The sequence below is a fragment of the Oncorhynchus kisutch genome, linkage group LG6 (assembly GCF_002021735.2).
Source record: "Oncorhynchus kisutch isolate 150728-3 linkage group LG6, Okis_V2, whole genome shotgun sequence".
NCBI classification, from domain to species: Eukaryota; Metazoa; Chordata; class Actinopteri; order Salmoniformes; family Salmonidae; genus Oncorhynchus; species Oncorhynchus kisutch.
This window is the reverse complement of record NC_034179.2, coordinates 63,759,677-63,783,453: the sequence shown is the minus strand read 5'-3', so window position 1 is coordinate 63,783,453 and position 23,777 is coordinate 63,759,677. Positions and strand designations below refer to the sequence as shown.

The window sequence follows — 23,777 nt, the reverse complement described above, 5'->3', positions numbered from 1 at the left end:
AATGTCATAAACTTGCAGTTACATTGTAACAACCACTGTGTAATTTAGGCCCATCCCCTTTAAACATTGAGGGACATCTCCTTTAATCCTCTGGTTGAATATCGCTGAGCGTTGTAATTGAGGTGTTGCGTTTTTGTCGGTGGTGACATATTTTCATGAAAGGGCTTCAAGTCAGTGAAATATTGGCTCTTTCTGCATAGTGTGTTAATTTGTTAGTTTATAACGTGCTTTTCTCCATTTGCTGTGCTTTGCGATGCACGGGTACAACTTCCTTCTGTCCACCGCCCTGACGATACTGTTCTCCGGACCAGCTCAAGGATACTTCCCCGAAGAGCGCTGGAGCCCCGAATCTCCACTTCTTGCCCCGCGGGTCCTCATTGCCCTCGTCTGCCGCAACTCTGAACATTCTCTGCCTTATTTCCTTGGAAATATCGAACGTCTGAATTTTCCCAAGGACCGCGTGGCAATTTGGTAAGTGTCTGTTTAAATGTGAGGTATGGTCTCTGTTTTATGATGGTATTGATGTGGCTAGCATATTAGTTAGCTAACGTAACTGTAATGTACAAGGGCAGAGTGTCATTCCTCGTTACTGGCCATTTTATGTATGTTTAGATGACAGTCAAAAGCAACTTTCCTAGCACCAACAATAATGTACATAATATGCTAGATCAGAATTACAGCTATCATCACAAAGGTTCTGGAAAGATGAATACAGGCGAGGGGGCGCGACTTTCCTTGTAGTGAGTCTGAAAGTATTTAGGGGAAAAGGGGGGGTAGTCATTTTCCTGCAACGTCACCAGAGTGCACTGCATGGTGCAGTGTTCCATTGAATTGGTCAGATGTTTGGCATTTCTGTTGAAGTAGAGGCCACTACTACTAGCCAGTGCCTACGTGGTATTTATTCACCCATTGGAAACACAGGAAGGATAGAGCCCCCCTGCCTGTAACTAGCTGAGCCCTGTCAATCCGTCTTCTACTGTATTTCTCCTCACCTTCGCCAATGAGAGGATATCCCCTCTGTCTGAAAACTATCCAATGATTTCTGAATGTGTCGCCCTAAGGGCTAGCCTAAATACTGATCTGTTAGTTCAGCTATTAAACGGAGATGATGACTACAGGAAATATAGCCACAGGAAATCTCTTGACTGTCCCACATGATGAAAGCAGGGGAGGGGACTGGTGGATCTTTCTATTTTAGCAGTCTAAATGAGTGGGTGGTGGGATGAAGGTCAATTTGAGCTTTTCTTGGTATTGACCTCTAGGTCAGATAAGTTACTGTGTAGCCTATTACTAAACAGTGTATTGATGTTGTTTTGAGGCAAAACATTTTTTAAATAAACAATGACTTGGAACTTATATGTTTAGGCTACTACTGATGAATCAAATCCAATTTTATTTGTCACATACACATGGTTAGCAGATGTTATTGCGAGTGTAGCGAAATGCTTGTGCTTCTAATTCTAACCGTGCAGCAATATCTAACAAGTAATCTAACAATTCCACAATAACTACCTAATTCACACAATCTAAGTAAAGGAATAAGAATATATACCGTTGAAGTCGGAAGTTTACATACACATTTAAACCCAGTTTTTCACAATTCCTGACATTTAATCCTAGTAAAAATTCCCTCTCTTAGGTCAGTTAGGATCACCACGTTATTTTAAGAATGTGAAATGTCAGAATAATAGTAGAGAGAATGATTTATTTCAACTTTTATTTCTTTCATCGCATTCCCAGTGGGTCAGAAGTTTACATACACTCAATTAGTATTTGGTAGCATTGCCTTTAAATGGTTTAACTTGGGTCAAACGTTTCAGGTAGCCTTCCACAAGCTTCCCACAATAAGTTGGGTGAATTTTGGCCAATTCCTCCTGACAGAGCTGGTGTCACTGAGTCAGGTTTGTAGGCCTCCTTTCTCACACAAACACTTTTTCAGTTCTGCCCACAGATTTTCTATAGGATTGAGGTCAGGGCTTTGTGATTGCCACTCCAATACCTTGTCTTTGTTGTCCTTAAGCCATTTTGCCACAACTTTGGAAGTATGCTTGGGGTCATTGTCCATTTGGAAGACCCTTTTGCAACCAAGCTTCAACTTCCTGACTGATGTCTTAAGATGTTGCTTCAATATATCCACATAATTTTCCTACCTCATGATGCCATCTATTTTGTGAAGTGCACCCGTCCCTCCTGCAGCAAAGCACCCCCACAACATGCTGCTGCCACCCCCGTACTTCACGGTTGGGATGGTGTTCTTTGGCTTGCAAGCTTCCACCTGTTTATCTTTTGATTTCTAAGGCTTGTATCATTCACAACAAAAGTTGCCAAATAACTCTAAATATATGTTTCAAATGATCCATTTTACACTCACATGCGCACATCCACTCTATTTTATTCAGGAAACTTCAATTATATTCTTCTTAATATAAATTCATATCATATAAAATAATGGCACAGATCTTATAAGCATATCTTGTCTGCTAGATGAACAAGCCTATGGCATTTTTCCTCCAAACATAACGATGGTAATTATGGCCAAACAGTTCTATTTTTGTTTCATCAGACCAGAGGGCATTTCTCCAAAAAGTACCATCTTTGTCCTCATGTGCAGTTGCAAACTGTAGTCTGGCTTTTTTATGGCGGTTTTGGAGCAGTGGCTTCTTCCTTGCTGAGCGCCCTTTCAGGTTATGCTGATATAGGATTTGTTTTACTGTGGATATAGATACTTTTGTACCTGTTTCCTCCAGCATCTTCACAAGGTCCTTTGCTGTTGTTCTCGGATTGATTTTCACTTTTTGCACCAAAGTACGTTAATCTCTAGGAGACAGAACGCGTCTCCTTCCTGAGTGGTATGATGGCTGCGTGGTCCATTGCCATAATTACAATGGACTATCCAGAGCAACTGGAAATCCTCTCAAACTAGAGTAGCTGACAACATTAGTTTAGATTTAACACTTTGTGACAAACAAACCATGACAAACAAGATTCTCTGGTCTGATGAAACCAAGATTGAACTCTTTGGACTGAATGCCAAGCGTCAGGTCTGGAGGAAACCTGGCACCATCCCTACCATAAAGCAGGGGTGTGGCAGCATCATGCTGTGGGGATGTTTTTCAGCGGCATGGACTGGGAGACTAGTAAGGATCGATGGAAAGATGAACAGAGAAAAGTACAGCGAAATCATTGATGAAAACCTGCTCCAGAGCGCCCAGAATCTTAGACGGGGCGAAGGTTCACCTTCCAAGAGGAGAATGACCATAAGCACACAGCTAAGGCAACGCAAGAGTGGTTTCGGGACAAGTCTCCATGTCCTTGAGTGGCCTAGCCAGAGTCCGGACTTGAACCTTATCGAACATCTCTGGAGAGACCTGAAAATAGCTGTGCAGCGACACTAAGTAATACATAAGAATAAAATAAGAATACTCTTATTTAAATATGAATAGCTGTTAAAAGCGCCTTTGGTTGTGCATAGTAGTCTATGGTGTTGCCAGGGAAGAGCACCCTCTTCGAAGAAGTGGGAGGTGAAGATCTCCCGCACATGGATTGCCTCCCGTGCTGCATTGTTGGCCCCCATCCTGGCAACATCCTGCAGAGCAGCAGACCTCTCCTCTGGCACACGGCAGAGAGCTGCAGGTCCCCTCCTGATACTCGTGTCCATCCTCCTGACGTTATGCTGGACACAGGTAGCCTTCACACACACCTAAATTCCCCCACCAGGCAGTTCCAGATGGCCCTGGTCAACCAACCATGTAATGCCCTACACGGTAACTGTAGCCAATTGTTTTGAAGGAATCTCCTAGTTGCGAGGTATCTGTAGGAATATGGAAGATAATGTCATTTATTCGACTTTTACATCACCAGGTCATTGTGGATTACTAAAGTATAATATCTCTTATAACAAATCATGATAACATTGGAAAAGATGGATGCATGTGCACACACGTGTGCATGTGTAGCATGTGACAACAGCAGGATCATATCAAGGATAGCATCACAAATGGATACATAAATACCACTTGAAGCTTGCTGTTGAGTTGATCGTTTGAAACAGCTGTGTTTCTAGGGAAGGAGGAGGGGATGGGGTTCACCATTTACACCCAAACAACATGCTCAAACAGGGTATGAGGCTCTGAGCCCCAAGCTGTCTGCTTGGCTGGGCTGGAGAGGATTGGAATGCTCTAAAATGATCTTCACTCACCTACTTTAGGCCTACCTCCATGAATGGGCCACAGTGTAGTGAGGTCACAATATACCACGGCGTTACGGCTAGACTCTAGTCCTTGAATATACTAGCCTAACTGTGGTAGATGTTTGGGCTTAGGCTATACTCCAATTGACAGTAAATGTGTTACTGTTTGTGTATAAAAAATAAAAATGTATTCAATGTTATACCAAAACGAGGCATTTTGTTTAGATGTGTTTGTAAGCCCATTTAAGTCACACCTGTGCTTTTTCCAAACAGTTTCCTATGTTAAAAACATGGTCCAAGTACTGTCGTAAACATGGAGCTATGTTATAAACACGGCCTTACAGTAACAAACACTTTTGCACTTGGATTTCCATAATAGGCTTAAGGATATCTTACTGTTATATCAATGTTTTGTCAGCTCATGTTGAGAAGTCCAGGTCCCAGCTCCAGACCATTTTTGTATAAATCCAGCTATATGCCTCAGATCCAAAATGAATGTAAATTGTCATTATTGGAGTTGAAACATAGGCCTATCTGGACCTACACAACGAATGGCTTGGGCAGAATGACAGTGTAGGCTACCCCTGCATACGGTTTCTGGAGAGCACAGGAGGAGCGGATTTCGACTGTACACAAGGCTTTGAGAGTCCTGGATGTGAAGTCGGTTTGATGAGTATGTAGGTATGTCTTGGACGGCTAAGGTGAGGAGACAGGAGAGAACAAACTTAGCAAGGAGCTGCCATGTTCTCACAGACCAGTGTGACATCAGCACTCCAGCACTCCACACTGAGAAGATAGAACCTACTTTGGCTGCCTGCCGTCAGGACTGGAGAATTACAAGCTGGTTTAGGCCAGACCAGCACTCTGACTCTGTTGCCTGCCTAGAAACAACTCCTAGGCACTATTCTGCATGATTTGGATAGGTTAAGGCTAAGCAATATGGGGAGTAGCACCTCCCTTGGGCCCCATCCAGAAACGGCCCCTAGCCGGCACTGATCTGGAAGAATTTGATAGGAAGGCCAGCAGAATAAACATGAAGATAGTTAGCTTCTCCTTGCCCTCTGCTTACATAATAGCCTACCTAGCCAATCCTCTCAGATCTACATGCCTAGAGGAGATATGGCATAGGGGTTGTCTCTTGACGGGGCCTAGGGCTCAGGAGGAGTGATGGGTGTTGTAACTAGAGAATGACCGATTTGGATTTTTTTAGGGCCAATACCGATTTTTGGGGGTCAAGGAGGCCGATGGCCGATATGCAATATCATTAATATAATTTCGCAGCAACAGCTGTGTATATTCATCAATGTACATATATATATCCATTTTAAAATCACACCGTTTTTACCAAAGTTAAATGTAATCTACCTACGTAACAACATAATGTTATTTGAATGGTCAATCTCTTGATAAACTGGGTAAATGAAGATGGCATAGGCCTACTCACAATACAGGTGAATGCACATTCAATAAGGGTGTGCATGCATTGATTGAGTTATTGAGGAGGGGGTCGGTAGGTAGGTGAACAAGGCAGTTAACCCACTGCCCCTGAACAAGGCAGTTAACCCACTGTTCCCCGGTAGGCCGTCACTGTAAATAAGAATTTGTTCTTAACTGACATGCCTAGTTAAATAAAGGATACAAAAATTTAGCTTGTTTTGGCTGTTCAGTGGAGTGTATCTATGGTGCTACAGGGAACAACATCTGTTTGTCTTCCATTTGGGACTTATATTAGCCTATAATAATTACTTCTGAGTATTTTGTCATTGGAATTACACTGGGCTGAACTACACTCCAGTGTATTTTAAAAATACAAAATACTTTTCTATTTAAATGTTTTATAGCGGCTCACATCTTGTGGCCCACCCTTTCACCCTTCATTGGTATCAGAAGTCTGATACAGTATGGTGTGATTAGAGCGTCTGATAAATGAACTAAAAGTATATGTATTATTGTTTGTTGAAGGAAAAAGTACTTGATACAATTGTGATATGTTGTTGTCTCACCTGCATTCAGTAAGTATTCAGACCCCTTGACTTTTTCAACATTTTGTTACGTCACAGCCCAATTCTAAAATTGATTCTATTAATTTTCCCCCTAAACAATCTACACACAATACCCCATAATGACAAAACAGAAATTGTTGCTAATTTGTTGAAAATAAGTACAAATTTACATAAGTACCCTTTGCTAAGACAACCCAAAATGGGCTTCTGGACAAGTCTCTGAATGTCCTTGAGTGGCCCAGCCAGAGGCTGGACTTGATGCCGATCGAACATCTCTGGAGAGACCTGAAAATAGCTGTGCAGCGATGCTCCCCATCCAACCTGACATAGCTTGAGAGGATCTGCAGCGAACAATGGGGGAAATTCCCCAAATACAGGTTTGCCAAGCTTGTAGCATCATACCCAAGGCTGTAATTGCTGCCAAAGGTGCTTCAACAAAGCACTTAGTAAAGGGTCTGAATACTTATGTAGATGTCATATTTCAGTTGTTGTGTTTTTATACATTTGCTAACATTTCTAAAAACCTGTTTTTGTTTTGTCATTATGGGGCATTGTGTATAGATAGATGAGGGGAAAAAATCATTTCATCCATTTTAGAATAAGACATAACAAAATGTGGAAAAAGTTAAGGGGTCTGAATACTTTCCAAATGCACTGTATCTTAAGATGAATGCACTATTTGCAAGTCACTCTGGATAAGAGCGTCTACTAAATGACTCAAATGTCAATGTAAAAATGAACAATTGCAAAGCATGCTGAGTATTATTCTAATGAGCTCCGCTCTGAAACAAGGCCAATAATAAACCTGTGTGCTTTGCAGTCCATTTTGGCATGTTGTGTTGACATGTACATTTTGGTCATTTAGCAGACACTCTTATCCAGAGTGACTTGCCCAACAAAGGTAGATAAACAACAACATATTACAGTCATAGCAAGAAACATTTTTGTAACTGTTACTGAGAATGTTGTTGCTGTTCGGGCCAGCTACTTGCGAATGTATTTTTTTATTTTAAAATACAAAAAACATGTATTTTAATTACATGCGTTACAAAATAAAAAACATGTTTTAGTTTATTTTGATACATTGATCTTTATGGTATTTCGTATCTGTATGATGTAATTGTATTTAGTCATTTTTGCCCATCCCTGCTACTGATCAACGTTTGCATTGGCGCATCACACCAGCATGTCACGCCTGTATGGAAGGACATCATTATAGACACTCCTCTTAGTTTGAGATTATCAAATAACATCTTTTCAATGCAAATGCGTCTAACGTTAAGTCATGATCTGTGATCATGCTTATGAAACTAGTATTTTTTTGTTGTCATTTTCCATGATCGGGAATAAGTATTTTTTTCAGCTGTCAGGAGCATCTCTAAACAACTCAGCTGCCAGGACGAAATTCCAAACAACTCAATTGGCTATTTCAGCTATGTGTTAAGAAATGGCCGGGTTGTAACTTGATCCTACTCCTACGATTCGATAGAGCGAAGCTGTAACTCCGCTCCCTTTCACATCTCCTCATATCTCTCGCCATCGCTCATACACTACATGTCCAAAAGTATGGGGACACCATTTCAAATGAGTGGATTCAGCTATTTCAGCTACACCCGGTCACACAGGCATGCAATCTCAATAGACAAACATTGGTAGTAGAATGGCCCGCACTTTCAACGTGGAACCGTCATAGGATGGCACCTTTCCAACAAGTCAGTTCATCAAATATCTGCCCTGCTAGAGCTGCCCCGGTCAACTGTAAGTGCTGTTATTGTGAAGTGGAAACGTCTAGGAGCAACAATGGCTCAGCCGCAAAGTGGTAAGCCACACAAGCTCACTACCGAGTTCCACACTGCCTCTGGAAGCAACGTCAACACAATAACTTTTCGAATGGGAGCTTCATGAAATGGGTTCCATGGCCGAGCAGCCGCACACAAGCCTAAGCCTGTCCACATACTTTTGGTAATGTGCTTGGTCCACATCCTTTTTGTCCCTGTACCTAAGAAAGCAAAGGTTATTGAACTAAATGACTATCGCCCCGTAGCACTCACCTCTGTCATCATGAAGTGCTTTGAGAGACTAGTCAACGGTTCGCCCCCAGGTAGTGAAGGTAGGAAACAACCTCCTCTTCGCTGATCCTCAACACAGGGGCCCCACAAGGGTGCGTGCTCAGCCCCCTCCTGTACTCCCAGTTCACCCATGACTGTGTGGCCAAGCACGCCTCCAACTCAATCATCAAGTTTGCAGATGACACAACAGTAGTAGGCTTGATTACCAATGATGAGACAGCATACAGGGAGAAGGTGAGGGCTCTGGGAGTGTGGTGCCAGGAAAATAACCTCTCACTCAACATCAACAAAACTAAGGAGATGATCGTGGACTTCAGGAAACAGCAGAAGGAGCATCCCCCCCTATCCACATCGACGGGACAGCAGTGGAGAAGGTGGAAAACTTCAAGTTCCTTGGCGTATACATCACTGACAAACTGAAATGGTCCACCCACACAGACAGTGTGGTGAAGAAGGCGCAACAGCGCCTCTAACCTCAGGAGGCTAAATATATAACAGTTTCTATCTCAAGGCCATCAGACTGCTAAACAGCCATCACTAGCACATCAGAGGTGGCTGCCTATAGACATAGATTAGGAATCACTGGCCACTTTTAGAAATGGATCACTAGCCTCTTTAATAATGTTTCTGTATCTAGCAATACTCATCTCGTATGTATAAACTGCATTCCACACTATTCCACACTATTCTACGCTATCTTAGTCACTAAAATTGTGTTTACATATTGCATCACCCATTTCATATGTGTAAATACTGTATTGTATTCTATACTACACCACTGACTGTTAAACAGCCATCTCAAGCACATCAGAGGTGGCTGCCTATAGACAGATTAGGAATCACTGGCCACTTTAAGGAAATGAAACACTAGCCACTTTAATAATGAGAGACTAGTATCTCGCATTACTCATCTCATATGTATAAACTGTACTCTACTATTCTACAGTATCTTAGTAACATTAATTATGTGTAGATATTGCATCACCAATCTCATATGTATATACTATATTCTAAACTATGCCACTGTATCTTATATATATATTTAATCCATTCCTTACTTAGATCTACGTGTTTTTGAGCATTTGTTGTGAAACTTAGATATTACTTGTTAGATATACTGCACTGCCGGTGTCACGCCCTGAACTTCGATATCTCTGTTTTCGATATATTTTGGTTAGGTCAGGGTGTGACTAGGGTGGGTCATCTAGGTTTTTGCATGTCTAGGGTTTTTTGTATGTCTAGGGTTTTTTGTATGTCTAGGGTTTTTTGTATGTCTAGGGTTTTTTGTATGTCTAGGGTTTTTTGTATGTCTAGGGGTTTTGTATGTCTATGTTGGCATGATATGGTTCCCAGCTGTTTATCGTTGTCTCTGATTGGGGATCATATTTGGGCAGGTTTTTTTCCCCACTTTCTGGTGTGGGATCTTGACTATGTGTAGTTGCCTGTCAGCACTATATTGTATAGCTTCACGGTCCGTTTGTTATTTTTGTTGGTTTGTTCGGTGTTCATGCTTTTAATAAAGAGAATGTACGCATACCACTCTGTGCCTTGGCCTCACTCATACGACGATCGTGACAGTCGGAGCTAGAAGCACAAGCATTTTGCTAACCCGCAATAACATCTGCTAAACACGTGTATGTGACCAACATTTGATTTGATGTAGTGTACCACTTGGTGCTGTTTATTGCGATGACATTTGCTACCAAGCCATACATGTGCATAATATTTAACAAGGAGAGCGAAGGTAGGAAAAACTATGCAAGTCAATACACGGATACGATTGCAGCTGGTCAGATCAGCAAACCAGTAAATAGCTAACGTTACTCAGCAAGTCAGATGGCTCGTTGCCGAAAATAGTGCATGTAAGTAGCTAGCCACATTTGCTATTAGCTCCTATCTGATATCTTAGCACCATGTTTATCTAGCCAGCTAGAGAGCAATAGTAAAGATCATTGGGCAAAGGGTATGAGAAAATGAATGGAGTTTTTGTCGTTTTTTGGGGATAGGCCTTTGGTAAACACAGGCTTAGGAGATCTGATACGTTTTGCTCTCTGAGACCATTTTCATCAGCTAATGTCACTTTTTGTGATTTTTTTTTATTAAAAAGGACACTAGGCTTTATATTTCATAAAAGGTCATGTTAACTGACTGATATTATTTCATAGAACAAAACGTATATTATTTCCTAAGCCTGTGTTAACTTCAGGGTTCTGATCTCGAAGCACGGTTTTGACTGCTCCTACAGTTTTGCATCGGTACTGCAGTTTAACTGATGCCCCGGCCCAAAAAGACGATTTCCATACAGAGATTTCCACATAGAGAAGTCAGATTATAAAATTCCTAATAAGATACTTTAGTCATCGCCTTTGTGCACAAAACATCCATTGACTTATTTAAATAATTATTGCTGAGGCCAATTGTTTTTCATCACTCACAGGCGAAGATATTACCATTTTATATTTATCCAATGTCTGACATGTTTTTGGATGACTTGATGACGTCGTCGCTTCTCGCGCTGCTCTCTGTGCGCGCTGAGTGCTAGTGCGCATGTTATATTGGTCCGTCTAAAGCGGACTCTGGATTGGCCCAGTGTCGTCCGGGTTAGGGGAGGGTTTGGCCGGCTGGGATGTCCTTGTCGCATTGCGCTCTAGTGACTCCTTGTGGCGGCCGGGCACATCCAGCTGTGCGGTGTTTCCTCCGACACATCGGTGCGGCTGGCTTCCGGGTTAAGCGAGCAGTGTGTCAAGAAGCAGTGCGGCGTGGCAGTGTCGTGTTTTCGGAGGACGCACCTTCGACTCTCCCGAGTCCGTATGGGAGTTGCAGCGATGGAACAAGACTAGAAAAGGCCAATATAGGCGGATATATCGGCTCGACTGATTGTAACAGGATCCCCCGTTCCTATTCACATAGACAGAAAGATGTGGTTTGAGTTGGAACCGCCGCAGAATGGAATCAGGCACGCAAACTGTCAGTCTGACACAATAACTCTCTAACACACACACACACAGACACACACACAGTCCTTTTCAGTAGCTAATAACCATAAAGTTTCACTTCCCCAGCCTTCTTGCTTATTTAGTCTATTTTCTGCTTTTTAGTAACCCGCATGGATGGGTGATGGATATTAGAGCTGCTTTGGTATGGGTGTAAGACATGCTTGTATGGAATTCAATGCTGGAGTCAGTATCCCATCGCTCTTGAAAATAGGCCATTGAAGTGAACACTGAAGTACTGTCATCTGATATGCTCTTTCACATTCACTGTCTCTACTTTACTCAGGTCTACTTCCAATGCCACGTCTCCTATAAACGTCTGTGTATGTGTCTATGTGCTTATTACCCTTACACTGTTGACCAGAAAAGGAAAAAAATAATAATGTGCCTCTGTCTCTGTGTTGTACAGGGTTGCGACGGATCACAATGTGGACAACACTACAGCCATCCTGCGTGACTGGCTCGTCAAGGTCCAAAAACTGTACCACTATGTGGAGTGGAGGCCGCAGGAGGAGCCCACGTGAGTTCCTCTCATGTTCACTTTATAAACTGTGTGTGTTTCTGTATCTATCTGTCTCATTTATACAGGAGAGGTAACACATTACATTACATTTGTAATTCATTTATAGATGGTTAATATGTGAGTTATAAACTACATATTAACTCATAATTAACTATCTACAAACTACGTATAAACCCTTAACATCCTCCTTAAAGACACCTTAGTGTACAGTGTCACCGGAGAGGCACCTTAATGTAAAGTGTCAGCGGAGAGGCACTTTAATGTACAGTGTCACCGGAGAGGCACCTTAATGTACAGTGTCACCGGAGAGGCACCTTAATCTACAGTGTCACCGGAGAGGCACCTTAATGTACAGTGTTACGGAGAGGCACCTTAATGTAAAGTGTCAGCGGAGAGGCACTTTAATGTACAGTGTCACCGGAGAGGCACCTTAATGTACAGTCTTACGGAGAGGCACCTTAATGTAAAGTGTTACGGAGAGGCAACTTAATGTAAAGTGTCTCCAGAGAGGCACCTTAATGTAAAGTGTCACCGGAGAGGCACCTTAATGTAAAGTGTTACGGAGAGGCACCTTAATGTAAAGTGTCACCTTAATGTAAAGTGTCACCGGAGAGGCACCTTAATGTAAAGTGTTACTGGAGAGGCACCTTAATGTAAAGTGTCACCGGAGAGGCACCTTAATGTAAAGTGTTACCGGAGAGGCACCTTAATGTAAAGTGTTACCGGAGAGGCACCTTAATGTAAAGTGTTACCGGAGAGGCACCTTAATGTAAAGTGTCACCGGAGAGGCACCTTAATGTAAAGTGTCACCGGAGAGGCACCTTAATGTAAAGTGTCACCGGAGAGGCACCTTAATGTAAAGTGTTACCAGAGAGGCACCTTAATGTAAAGTGTTACCAGAGAGGCACCTTAATGTAAAGTGTTACCGGAGAGGCACCTTAATGTAAAGTGTTACCGGAGAGGCACCTTAATGTAAAGTGTTACCAGAGAGGCACCTTAATGTAAAGTGTTACCAGAGAGGCACCTTAATGTAAAGTGTTACCGGAGAGGCACCTTAATGTAAAGTGTTACCGGAGAGGCACCTTAATGTAAAGTGTTACCGGAGAGGCACCTTAATGTAAAGTGTTACCGGAGAGGCACCTTAATGTAAAGTGTTACCAGAGAGGCACCTTAATGTGGCAATCGGCAGTAGAAACAATAAGAAAGCGTCCTCCCTGCCTCTGTTTCGGTATAAAGCTGAGGGATGGGGCTAGAGGAATATAACTACTCAAATTCATAGACAGCGAATTATATCAACATTATAGTTTTAACCATGTCGTGAGACTATATATTGTTTGTTTACATTTACTTTGTTTATAAACATTGGAGTAAAACAAGCTTATTTTGGGTTCTGATGGGGTACAACAGTTGAACTAAGCTCATGAAGAATGTATAAATTAGCCTATATTCTTCAAGAATCGATGGGTAATCCTACATATCATTAATTAATTTATAAGTCCCAAAATGTATGTAGCAACTGCTGATTGTCCCTTTCATGTAAAGTGTTAGGGAGAGGCACCTTAATGTAAAGTGTTACTGAGAGGCGCCTGCATGTAAAGTGTCACCGAGAGGCACCTTAATGTAAAGTGTTACGGAGAGGTGCCTGAATGTAAAATGTTACAGAAAGGAACCTTAATGTAAAGTGTCACTGAGAGGATGTACTGAATGTTCTGTTTGTTTATGTTTGTCACTCAGAGAGTACCAGGATGCAGACAGCCCGAAGCAGTGGACCAACCTCCGCTATGCACACGTGATGAAGCTACGGCAGGCAGCACTGGATTCCGCAAGAGACATGTGGGCAGACTACTTCATGGTACTTCTTTCTCCAGTCTCCATGACGACCCCAACCTCTTTTACAGATCAACAGTGTGTAGGGAATAGGGCGCCATTTGGGACGCAGTGTGCACTGCTTTTGACCAGGGTCAATATGTAGGGAATAGGGTGCCATTTGAGACGCTGTCAAGTCTTTCTCCATGACGACCGTCCTATTTTACGGAGGCGCAGAGTTCTCCTTACAAGAACAATAACGCAGTAAGAGAACACCAGGAGTCAGGTTTTCCTGTCTCACTTCTGGTTTAGAGGAAACCAATTAATCTGGCTTGGTGTTACTATGTACCATTCTGTAACAAACCTGGCTGAATCTTAAATATGACAGCTTTGAGTTCTATTCTTGCCCTCCAAAGCATGAACACGTTGTCCAGGACTCGCAGGGTATAATTATGGGACGGAGTGAAAGCACAGATGAGGAAGTTTTGTTCTTGAAATGTGCCTTTTGTCTTCAGTAATGTTGTGCAATTAAAGCTGGGTTAAAATAGAGCAGCTAAAGTTTATGAATTAAAACAAATACTATTTGAACCTAGGTCTGTGGCCAATACTGCCTCTTCATTCTAACACTGATTCTGGTGGCTGGACTTAGGCTACAATGACATCCATTGTTCAAAGTGTCACAAGAGAGGATTGACATTGCAGAGTGATGTTTAAAGCGTGAAGTGGATTAAGTGTCTCACTGTTCCCTCTCCCCCTTCTATCAAACTCTCTCTCTCTCACACACACACACACACACACACACTCACACCCTCTTCCACTCTCCCCTGTCTAGGTAGCGGACTGTGATAACCTATTGACCAATCCTAATGTACTGTGGAAGCTCATCAAGGAGAAGAAGACGATCGTAGCTCCCATGTTAGAGTCCCGTGCAGCTTACTCCAACTTCTGGTGTGGCATGACCTCCCAGGTATGCTACTATGTGTGCTTGTGTGCAGGCGTGCGGTCGTGTCCTCCCCAGATACTTTGCATGCGATCATGCATTAAAGTGAGAGCACAATCACCTTGATTGAAGCACTTAGAAGTGCTCATCGTATTCTAAACAGTTCTCCCTCGTCCTCCTCCAGGGTTACTATAAGCGCACCCCGGCATACATCCCTATGAGAAAGCAGGTGCGTAAAGGATGCTTTGCGGTTCCCATGGTGCACTCCACCTTCCTGATTGACTTGAGGAAGGAGGCGTCACGCCAGCTGGCCTTCCACCCCCCTCACCCAGACTACAGCTGGGCCTTCGATGACATCATTGTCTTCGCCTTCTCGGCTCGCATGGCAGGTACTGTTAACGTGTTCTCTCTCGTGTATCCTGTTTAGTAGCTTTCACATACAATACAGCATGATAATGATTTGGTACACATTGTGTTTGACCTCTACACTCAAATGGCATTTGGGCCTGCTGTGGTTATTCTGTTCACATGGCAGGTGGGCCTGCAGTGGTTATTCTGTTCACATGGCAGGTAGGCCTACTGCTGTTATTCTGTTCACATGGCAGGTAGGCCTGCTGCTGTTATTCTGTTCACATGGCAGGTAGGCCTACTGCTGTTATTCTGTTCACATGGCAGGTAGGCCTGCTGCTGTTATTCTGTTCACATGGCAGGTAGGCCTGCTGCTGTTATTCTGTTCACATGGCAGGTAGGCCTGCTGCTGTTATTCTGTTCACATGGCAGGTAGGCCTGCTGTGGTTATTCTGTTCACATGGCAGGTAGGCCTGCTGCTGTTATTCTGTTCACATGGCAGGTAGGCCTGCTGCTGTTATTCTGTTCACATGGCAGGTATGCCTACTGCTGTTATTCTGGTCACATGGCAGGTATGCCTACTGCTGTTATTCTGGTCACATGGCAGGTAGGCCTACTGCTGTTATTCTGTTCACAGGGCAGGTAGGCCTGCTGCTGTTATTCTGTTCACAGGGCAGGTAGACCTACTGCTTTTTTTCTGGTCACATGGCAGGTAGGCCTACCTTTTAGATCTGAGTTTTCAGCAACAGTAATGAATAAGATTATATGGACAGGGAGGACCTGATTCTAGATCAGCTCTCCGCCTCCTGCAGGCACTTTGTGAATAGGCGGAGGCTACGACTACGTAGATTTCACCCCTGCCCCACCCCTGTCCCGCCCTTCAGGGGACTTCTTTCTCAAATCTAAGGATCAGAAATCACGTTCTGCACATGTTTTTTAAATTATTTTTTATGAGCTAAATTCCTGGGGGTTTAACAGACAGTGGTGAGTTTGAGTGTGTTTTTTCTAATTCTATCCACAGACATAGTGTATGCTTTGTGTAAGATATCTTAATTATACTTTTGCATAAATACATAAGTGTCATATTTTGAAGGTAGATATTTTCAGGCGTGACACAAAGAACCTCATTTACAGTGAGACTTGAACTGTGAATAGCCATAGCAAAGCAATGTGTAAATGTTTGTAGTAACCTTGTTGTTAATAACAAACGTCTCTTCTCCCTCTACACTACTCTTCCTCCGTCTTCCACAGATGTGCAGATGTTCCTATGTAACAGAGAGACTTATGGGTATTTCCCCGTGCCACTGCGAGCCCACAACTCCCTGACAGACGAAGCAGACAGCTTCCTACATTCCTTGTTGGAGGTCAATGGTGAGTGTTATGTCATATTGTCACAGGTCAAAAGGTCAGCTCTAATGTCCATACTAGCATCCGAATTGGACAAAACTGGTTGAAATGAGGTCTTTTTGACGTCTCACTGGGTTACCACTTAGGATGGATGCTCAATACATTGCCTCATTCTAAGTGGTAGGCCAGTGTGGATATCGGAACACAGCTGGAAGTTGGAGCTTTTCGTTCTTCTCTAACTAATGTTACTGGTCAGATTGTGAGTTGTTTATCATTCCTATAATTTTTCTCCTTTCTCACGTTAGTGCGGAACCCTCATGTGCTGCCCTCGGAGTACATCCCGGCCCCCATAAAGATACAAGATAAACTGGGCTTTGATGAGGTGGGATATGAGCCAGCTCAGAATATGGTTTCTGAGTTCCTTATTGACCCCCTAGCTCCTATGCCCACATTGTCAAACTCTTTCTATTGAGGTTGAGTGTCTGCAGGTTTTCACTCCTCCCTTGTACTTGATTGATCAATTAAGGTCACTGATTAGTTAAGAACGCCCCTTGCGTGGTTGTCTAGCTCTTAATTGGACACAATCGAAAGTAAATGTCAAAAACCAGCAGACACTCGGCCCTCCATGGAATGAGTTTGACACCTCTGCCCTAGGCACTCCTGAAGATGTGTAAGGATCTAATGGCATTAAGCAATAAGGCAATTGCTTCGCCATGTCTTCTGGTAGGCTCGGTTGAAATGTCACCACATTTCATACACCTATCCAATTGTTTTCTGAGTGTTTAAGGGTAGCTGTCTATTTAGCATTTATCAACTAGAATTCATAATGTCTCTTTTGCACCCTTCAGCTCTAAATGTCTCCCTCTGTGGGTGCCATGTGGTATTGCATGTATTGACTCACTACCGTACAGTAAGGCCCATGTATTGCATGTGTGCAGGTGTTCATGATCAACCTAAAGAAACGGACCGACCGGCGGGATCGCATGCTGAGGACTCTGTACGAGCAAGAGATTGCCTGCAAGGTCATTCAAGCGGTAGACGGCAAGTAAGTTGACCCCTTTTTGAAGGTACTCCTCTCTCGGCACGTCATACACTTCATGTACCATTAAAGGTAGACTCAGTGATGGGACATCATATCACACAGCAAAAGTTGCCCCACTGTTTATAATGTCATGTCGCTAAGTCTTCAAGCGCTCAAAATGACCCTGTTATTTCTCTCTATCTCTATGTGTGTCTCTCTTTATCTCTGTCTCTTTCTCTCTCACCCCCCCTCTCCTGCCCCTCCCTCTCTCCCCCTCAGAGCGATGAACATCAGTGAGATCAATGCCCTGGGGATCCACATGCTACCAGGCTACAGTGATCCGTATCACGGCAGGCCCCTCACTAAGGGAGAGCTGGGCTGCTTCCTCTCACACTACAACATCTGGAAAGAGGTGAGCCCTGCAGCTGCAGGCCAGGCTAGTGTTCAGTAGGGAGAACATTTTTAGAAACGGTGTGAAACAGGGGAGGTAGTACCTGAACTTGTCCAATAAGAACACAGATTTTCATTATTTGTTAACAAAAAAGTGTTGCTTCAGTGTGCTCTCCTAATGAATACATAAGGGTTGGGCTCAATTCATAATATTATTGAGAATGCCTCAAATTCTTGAATTGAATTTTACTTCAATTGAATTTGAATTGTAGTATTAAACCAGATACAGAATTGCAATTCAAATATGAATGAAAGGAAATAGAATTTAATTCAATTAAATTCAAATGCCTCTTCTATTCTACAGTACATCTTGCACATAAAACATCAAACACGTCGTGATATCCGTGCAGGATAAACGCTTGCAATGAATGGCCAAGGAAAACAAAACATGTATGTGAATAACATTTAAAAAATTTCAAAATTCAACTCATGCTGGGATGTGTTTTTCAATGATGTTAAAGGTAATTATGATGCAACTATGATGGTGATACGATATGGATTACAATTATCATCATGAATATTTAAGGCTATACACACCACATGTATGCATTGATCTTAAATTGACCCTAGAAATAGTACTGTTAGGGGATCTGGAGAGACCGGGTCAGTCAATTACTAATATACTAATACTCTTAGTAAAAGTATTTATCTTCAACATGCAATCTGTGGATTCTATTAGATTAGATCGATTGAAATTGTACGTTAAACATCACAGCATAATTGAAGATATACACCACCATTCAAAAGTGAAGAGGTGACTCCGGGATGCTGGCCTTCTAGGCAGAGTTACATAGAAAAAGCCATATCTCAGACTGGCCAAAAAATATATATATATATTAAGATGGGCAAAAGAACACAGACACTGGACAGAGGAACTCTGCCTAGAAGGCCAGCATCCCGAGTTGCCTCTTCACTGTTGACGTTGAGACTGGTGTTTTGCGGGTACTATTTAATGAAGCTGCCAGTTGAGGACTTGTGAGGCGTCTGTTTCTCAAACTAGACACTCTAATGTACTTGTCCTCTTGCTCAGTTATACACTGGGGCCTCCCACTCCTCTTTCTATTCTGTTTAGGGCCCGTTTGCGCCGTTCTGTGAAGGGAGTAGTACCAGATCTTCAGTTTCTTGGCAATTTCTCGCATGGAATAGCCTTCATTTCTGAGAACTAGAATAGACTGACGAGTTTCAGAAGAAAGTTATTTGTTTCTGGCCATTTTGAGCCTGAAAATCGAACCCCAAAATGCTGATGCTCCAGATACTCAATTAGTCTAAAGAAGGACAGTTTTATTTCTTCTTCAATCAGCACAACAGTTTTCAGCTGTGCTAACATAATTGCAAAAGGGTTTTCTAATGATCAATTCGCCTTTTAAAATGATAAACTTGGATTAGCTTACACAACGTGCCATTGGAACACAAGAGTGGTGGTTGCTGATAATGGGCCTCTGTGCGCCTGCTGTTTCTAGCTACAATAGTCATTAGCAATGTCTACACTGTATTTCTGATCAATTTTATGTTATTTTAATGGCCAAAAAATAGCTTTTCTTTCAAGAACTAGGTTTGCCTGAGGCTGATGCCTTGCAGGTGTTTGTGGACATGCATATACACACACTCATTCAAATACACACGGACACACACACACACATGTAAATAGTGCCAGACATGCACTCAAACATATAGAGTTGGCCTTGCTGTTGTGATTTTAGTTGTCCTTGATGTCCTTTCTTTTTTGCATTGTTGTTTTCTGTTTTCCTTTGTCTTTTTATTTTTTCTCTTTAGTTAAGTTTCTTGGTTGTTGGTGCATTGGGGGGGGTTCTTTTGGGAGGGGGGTGGAATTAATTACATTTTTTCTTTTTTTTCTTGGGGGGGACTGCGGGAGGGGTCTCGGATGGTTGAGGGGCAGCTATTGGGGAACTGTGGGGGGGGGGGGGGGGGGGTCTTAAGAGGGTTCGGGTCCCCGTTTTTGGCCTTGTGGGAGACATGTCGACATGCCCTTGAGCAGGGCATTGACCCTGGATACTTCTGTGTGTCGCTCTGAATGGGAGTCTGTTGGATGACTGGTGTGGTGTAGTTGTTGAGCGGCTTCACTTCAAGTATATTGTATGTTTTGGTTTCAATATTTATTTTAATTTTATTAAACTCATGAGTTGAATATGGAGTCAATTCCACAATTCTGAATTGAGCCCAATCCTGAAACACACCTCTGACTGCCACTCTCAGGTATAGATAGAGTGTACATACGTTTCTTTGCGTCCTCTGAATGTGACGGTCACTGTTTTATCTCTGTGTGTGTTCAGATCGCAGAGCGGGGTCTAAAGAGTTCCCTGGTGATCGAGGACGATCTGCGTTTCGAGGTCTTCTTCAAGCGACGCCTGATGAACCTGATGAGTGAAGTGGAGAGCCAGGGTCTAGACTGGGACCTGATGTGAGTGTTCCATACACTGTTCCACTCATAGAGATACATTCAATTACTGTTGTGTTCTGATGACTGAAGTGGAGAGCCAGGGGCAAAACTGGTGTCCCATAGACTGTGCATCATCCACTATACACACTGGATATCCTCTATTATAGGTCAGTGATTCTCAACCTCTGGTCCGGGGACCGGAATTGGTCCCTGGGATGTCGCTGGCCGATCCCTCAGACACATGATACAGTATTTGGTTAGTTCTTAAGTGTTAATTGTAATGTTAGAAGTCCTTTTAAAAGAGTTAAGAACCCCTGTTCTAGCTTGCTGACTCAGCACTTACTGTCTACCCTTCCCATGTGGTGTAAACTTTCTTCAACAACTGTTCTTCCTCCCAGTTATATCGGCAGGAAGCGGATGCAGGTGGACCACCCTGAGAAGTCTGTGCCCAATATACACAACCTGGTGGAGGCCGACTACTCCTATTGGACGCTGGGCTATATGATGTCATTACAAGGAGCCCAGAAGCTGCTGAGGGCAGAGCCGTTGAAGAGGATATTACCCGTAGATGAGTTCCTCCCTGTCATGTTCAATAAGCACCCTGTGTAAGTTTACCCCTCTCTGTCGCATGCTTTCTCTCTTTGTCTTTCTGTCGCCTGTCTCTTTGGGTAAATCTCAAAAGTATTTTCCCGGATTCCTCGAGTCTTCTCGCCTCCTTTTCAAAGTGCAGCAAACGAAGGGAGCATCAGAGGAGAAAGATATTCTCTTCCGAAGCTCCCCTCACCCCCCCTTCACGGTTTAAGGAGGCAGCGAGGAGAGAAGACACTTGAGAAAATACTTGAGATTCACCCCTTTTCACCTATTTCTCTTTTCAATGTTTCCCTTGACATCTTTATCTCTCCTCTCTCATGCCTCTCTCTCCAGCTCGGACTACATGGAGCAGTTTGAGGTGCGAGACCTGAAGGCCTTCTCGGCCGAGCCTCTGCTAGTATTCCCCACTCACTACACAGGAGACGCAGGCTACATCAGCGACACAGAGACCTCCGTGGTGTGGGACAACGAGAAGGTGCGTACGGACTGGGACCGGGCCCGCTCGGGGAAGACCCAGGAGCAGGCGGAGATCAGCAGCGAGGCCCAGAACTCTGATGTACTCCAGTCACCTCTGGACAGCACAGCCACACGGGACGAACTATGAGAGGGGAATGGGTGGAGAGGAAGGGGATGGGATTGACGATAGAGGATTGATGGAGAGAAATGCTGAAGATTAAGAACCACCATGGTTTTTTTTTTGTCGTTTTTTTAACGTTTTAGCCCCCTTTCTTTGCATCCTTGCAGCAACAGGATGTATAGTACATGGGCTCCTGTTTATGTTTAATTTTTTTTAACCAAAGAGGACAAGTTGAAAACAGGGATCGGTTGCGTTATTTTTTCTTCCATTTACTTTTTCATTTCAGAAATATGTTGGACTCACCTTTATTTTGCTGCATTTACTAGACCTAAATACAGGGTGGGATCTGTATGTCAACAGTGATCTGGTTGGCCTGTCTATTACATTTCAGTGAAGTGATTGGCCTGTGAACTGGGACTTTGTTTCTGATTGGTCACTACCATGCCTCAAGTGCCTTATAGCCTAGTTCATCATGCCAAATCTCACAACTGACCCGAGTAGACCTCGACTCCTAGAATAAATACATCATTTATTAATTGTTAATTAATTAACATGTGTGCATGTACTATAACAGTGTACTGTAGAAGTCTTTCTGAAAGCACTGGAAAAGACAAGCATCTTGCATGATTTTGGATATGGCTTTAAGATGACCTTTTTCATTTGTTCATTTTCAAACTATAGGTAGACCTAACATATTTTACATCCATTAGAGATTTATGCTTGAAAGTTATGTGCTGCTTCGCAAACGAGTTCCATAGTTTTACGAAAACCTCGCCAAGGAGCTCAAAGTCCTATGCTATGACATATGAGATTAATACCAAAACAGTTGTAATTAAAAAAGCAACAGCTCCCAAAGTGAATGACTTGGCTACCCGCCCTCCCTGTCAGACCCTAACCATTGAGTTACAGTAGTGCTCTTTATAGCAGTGGAGTACGTCTTTTTAGAAACCAACAGCTCCTAAAGTTAATAACTATGGGTAGAATCCTAACTTCCACTTAAGTCAAATCTTCCTAATCTCTTAATTCAATCAATCAAATGTATTTATAAAGCCCTTTTTACATCAGCAGATGTCAGAAAGTGCTATACAGAAACCCAGCCTAAAACCCCAAACAACAAGCAATGCAGATGTAGAAGCACGGTGGCTAGGAAAAACTCCCTAGAAAGGCAGGAACCTAGGAAGTAACCTAGAGCGGAAGCAGGCTATGAGGGGTGGCCAGTCCTCTTCTGGCTGTGTCCCGGGTGGAGATTATAAGAGTACATGGCCATTTTAAGGCCAGATTGTTCTTCAAGATGTTCAAACATTCATAGATAACCAGCAGGGTAAAATAATAATCATAGTGGTTGTAGAGGGTGCAACGGGTCAGTACCTCAGGAGTAAATGTCAGTTGGCTTTTCATAGCCGATCATTGAGAGGTCGAGACAGCAGGTGCGGGAGAGAGCGAGAGAGAGTCGAAAACAGTAGGTCAGGGACAAGGTAGCACGTCCGGTGAACAGGTCAGGGTTCCATAGCCGCTGGCAGAACAGTTGAAACTGGAGCAGCAGCACGGCCAGGTGGACTGGGGACAGCCAGGAGTCATCAGGCCAGGTAGTCTTGAGGCATGATCCTAGGCCTCAGGTCCTCCGTGAGGGGAGAGCAAGCGAGAGAGAGAGAGAGTATTAGAGGGAGCATACTTAAATTCACACAGGATACCAGATAATACAGGAGAATTACACCAGATATAACAGACTGACCCTAGCCCCCCAGCACATAGACTATTGCACCATCAATGCATCACTACAAGTGAAAATTCTACTTAAGTAGGGTGTAAGAATTCACCCCTATCCGCCTCCCCTGTCAGTCCTTTGCCATTGAGTTACAGTAGAGCTGTTCATAGCAGTGGAGTACTCCTTTCCCCCACTTGCCACCTCTGGTCTGTTTCCAGACTAATGCCTTGTTGCCTTCACACAGAGTTATACAAGGTTCACAGGCGGGAGCGACCACAGAGACCGCAGTAGACGCCTCACACTTTTGTGGTTGAGGAGGAGCCATGTGAGATGTTGAGATTCACTCATAGTAGTCTAAGAGATTACATTGTCTGCCATAACAGCGTTTTTGTACCTCATACCAAATAATAAAATATTTGGTTAAAAAAGAGTAACGATAATTGTGGTCTCTATTCCTCCACATGGTCAAATTAGAGATTTCTCTATTTGGCTAGATGTTGCACCACTGAAACCTTATCAAAGTTATTTGTCTGTTTGTCTGTGATTATTGGGTTGTTGGGTGACAAATTGCCATCCCCCTCTTATTCTGTGCAACAATTGCAGAGTTCCTTTTTACATGTGTCATAACTCAGTGAACAAGCTTTAACCAATAATTAAAAATAACTAACTATAGAATCTTCATGCATTCTACTTACCAGCAAGTTACTAAAAATAGAAGCCTAAAATCCGGGATTTCTAAACGTTTTTTTTTTTAAACACTGCCTGCCAAATGGGAGTAAAACATTATGGATTTAGACCTAGACTAGGCCTACTTTGC

General features: G+C 43.0%; 1 protein-coding gene across 2 annotated transcripts; it reads left to right on the top strand.

The window, feature by feature from the left end:
* The first annotated feature begins 66 nt into the window (after positions 1–66).
* On the top strand, positions 67–23,390 carry LOC109893165 (procollagen galactosyltransferase 1). Of its 2 annotated transcripts, XR_004210370.1 has the most exons (13): positions 78–471; positions 11,664–11,774; positions 13,512–13,629; positions 14,416–14,550; positions 14,708–14,912; positions 16,123–16,242; positions 16,524–16,600; positions 17,157–17,263; positions 17,519–17,651; positions 19,981–20,108; positions 20,255–20,343; positions 20,486–20,692; positions 21,012–23,390. XR_004210370.1 is itself a non-coding variant. In XM_020486244.2 (12 exons), exons 1-12 carry the CDS (start codon positions 254–256, stop codon positions 21,280–21,282), a joined length of 1,830 nt encoding a protein of 609 aa, XP_020341833.1. In that variant the 5' UTR covers positions 67–253; the 3' UTR covers positions 21,283–23,390. The 2 variants fall into 2 exon arrangements, 1 of the variants encoding a protein (XP_020341833.1); XM_020486244.2 differs by lacking the exon at positions 20,255–20,343 and having other exon boundaries at positions 67–471.
* The last annotated feature ends 387 nt before the right edge of the window (positions 23,391–23,777 follow it).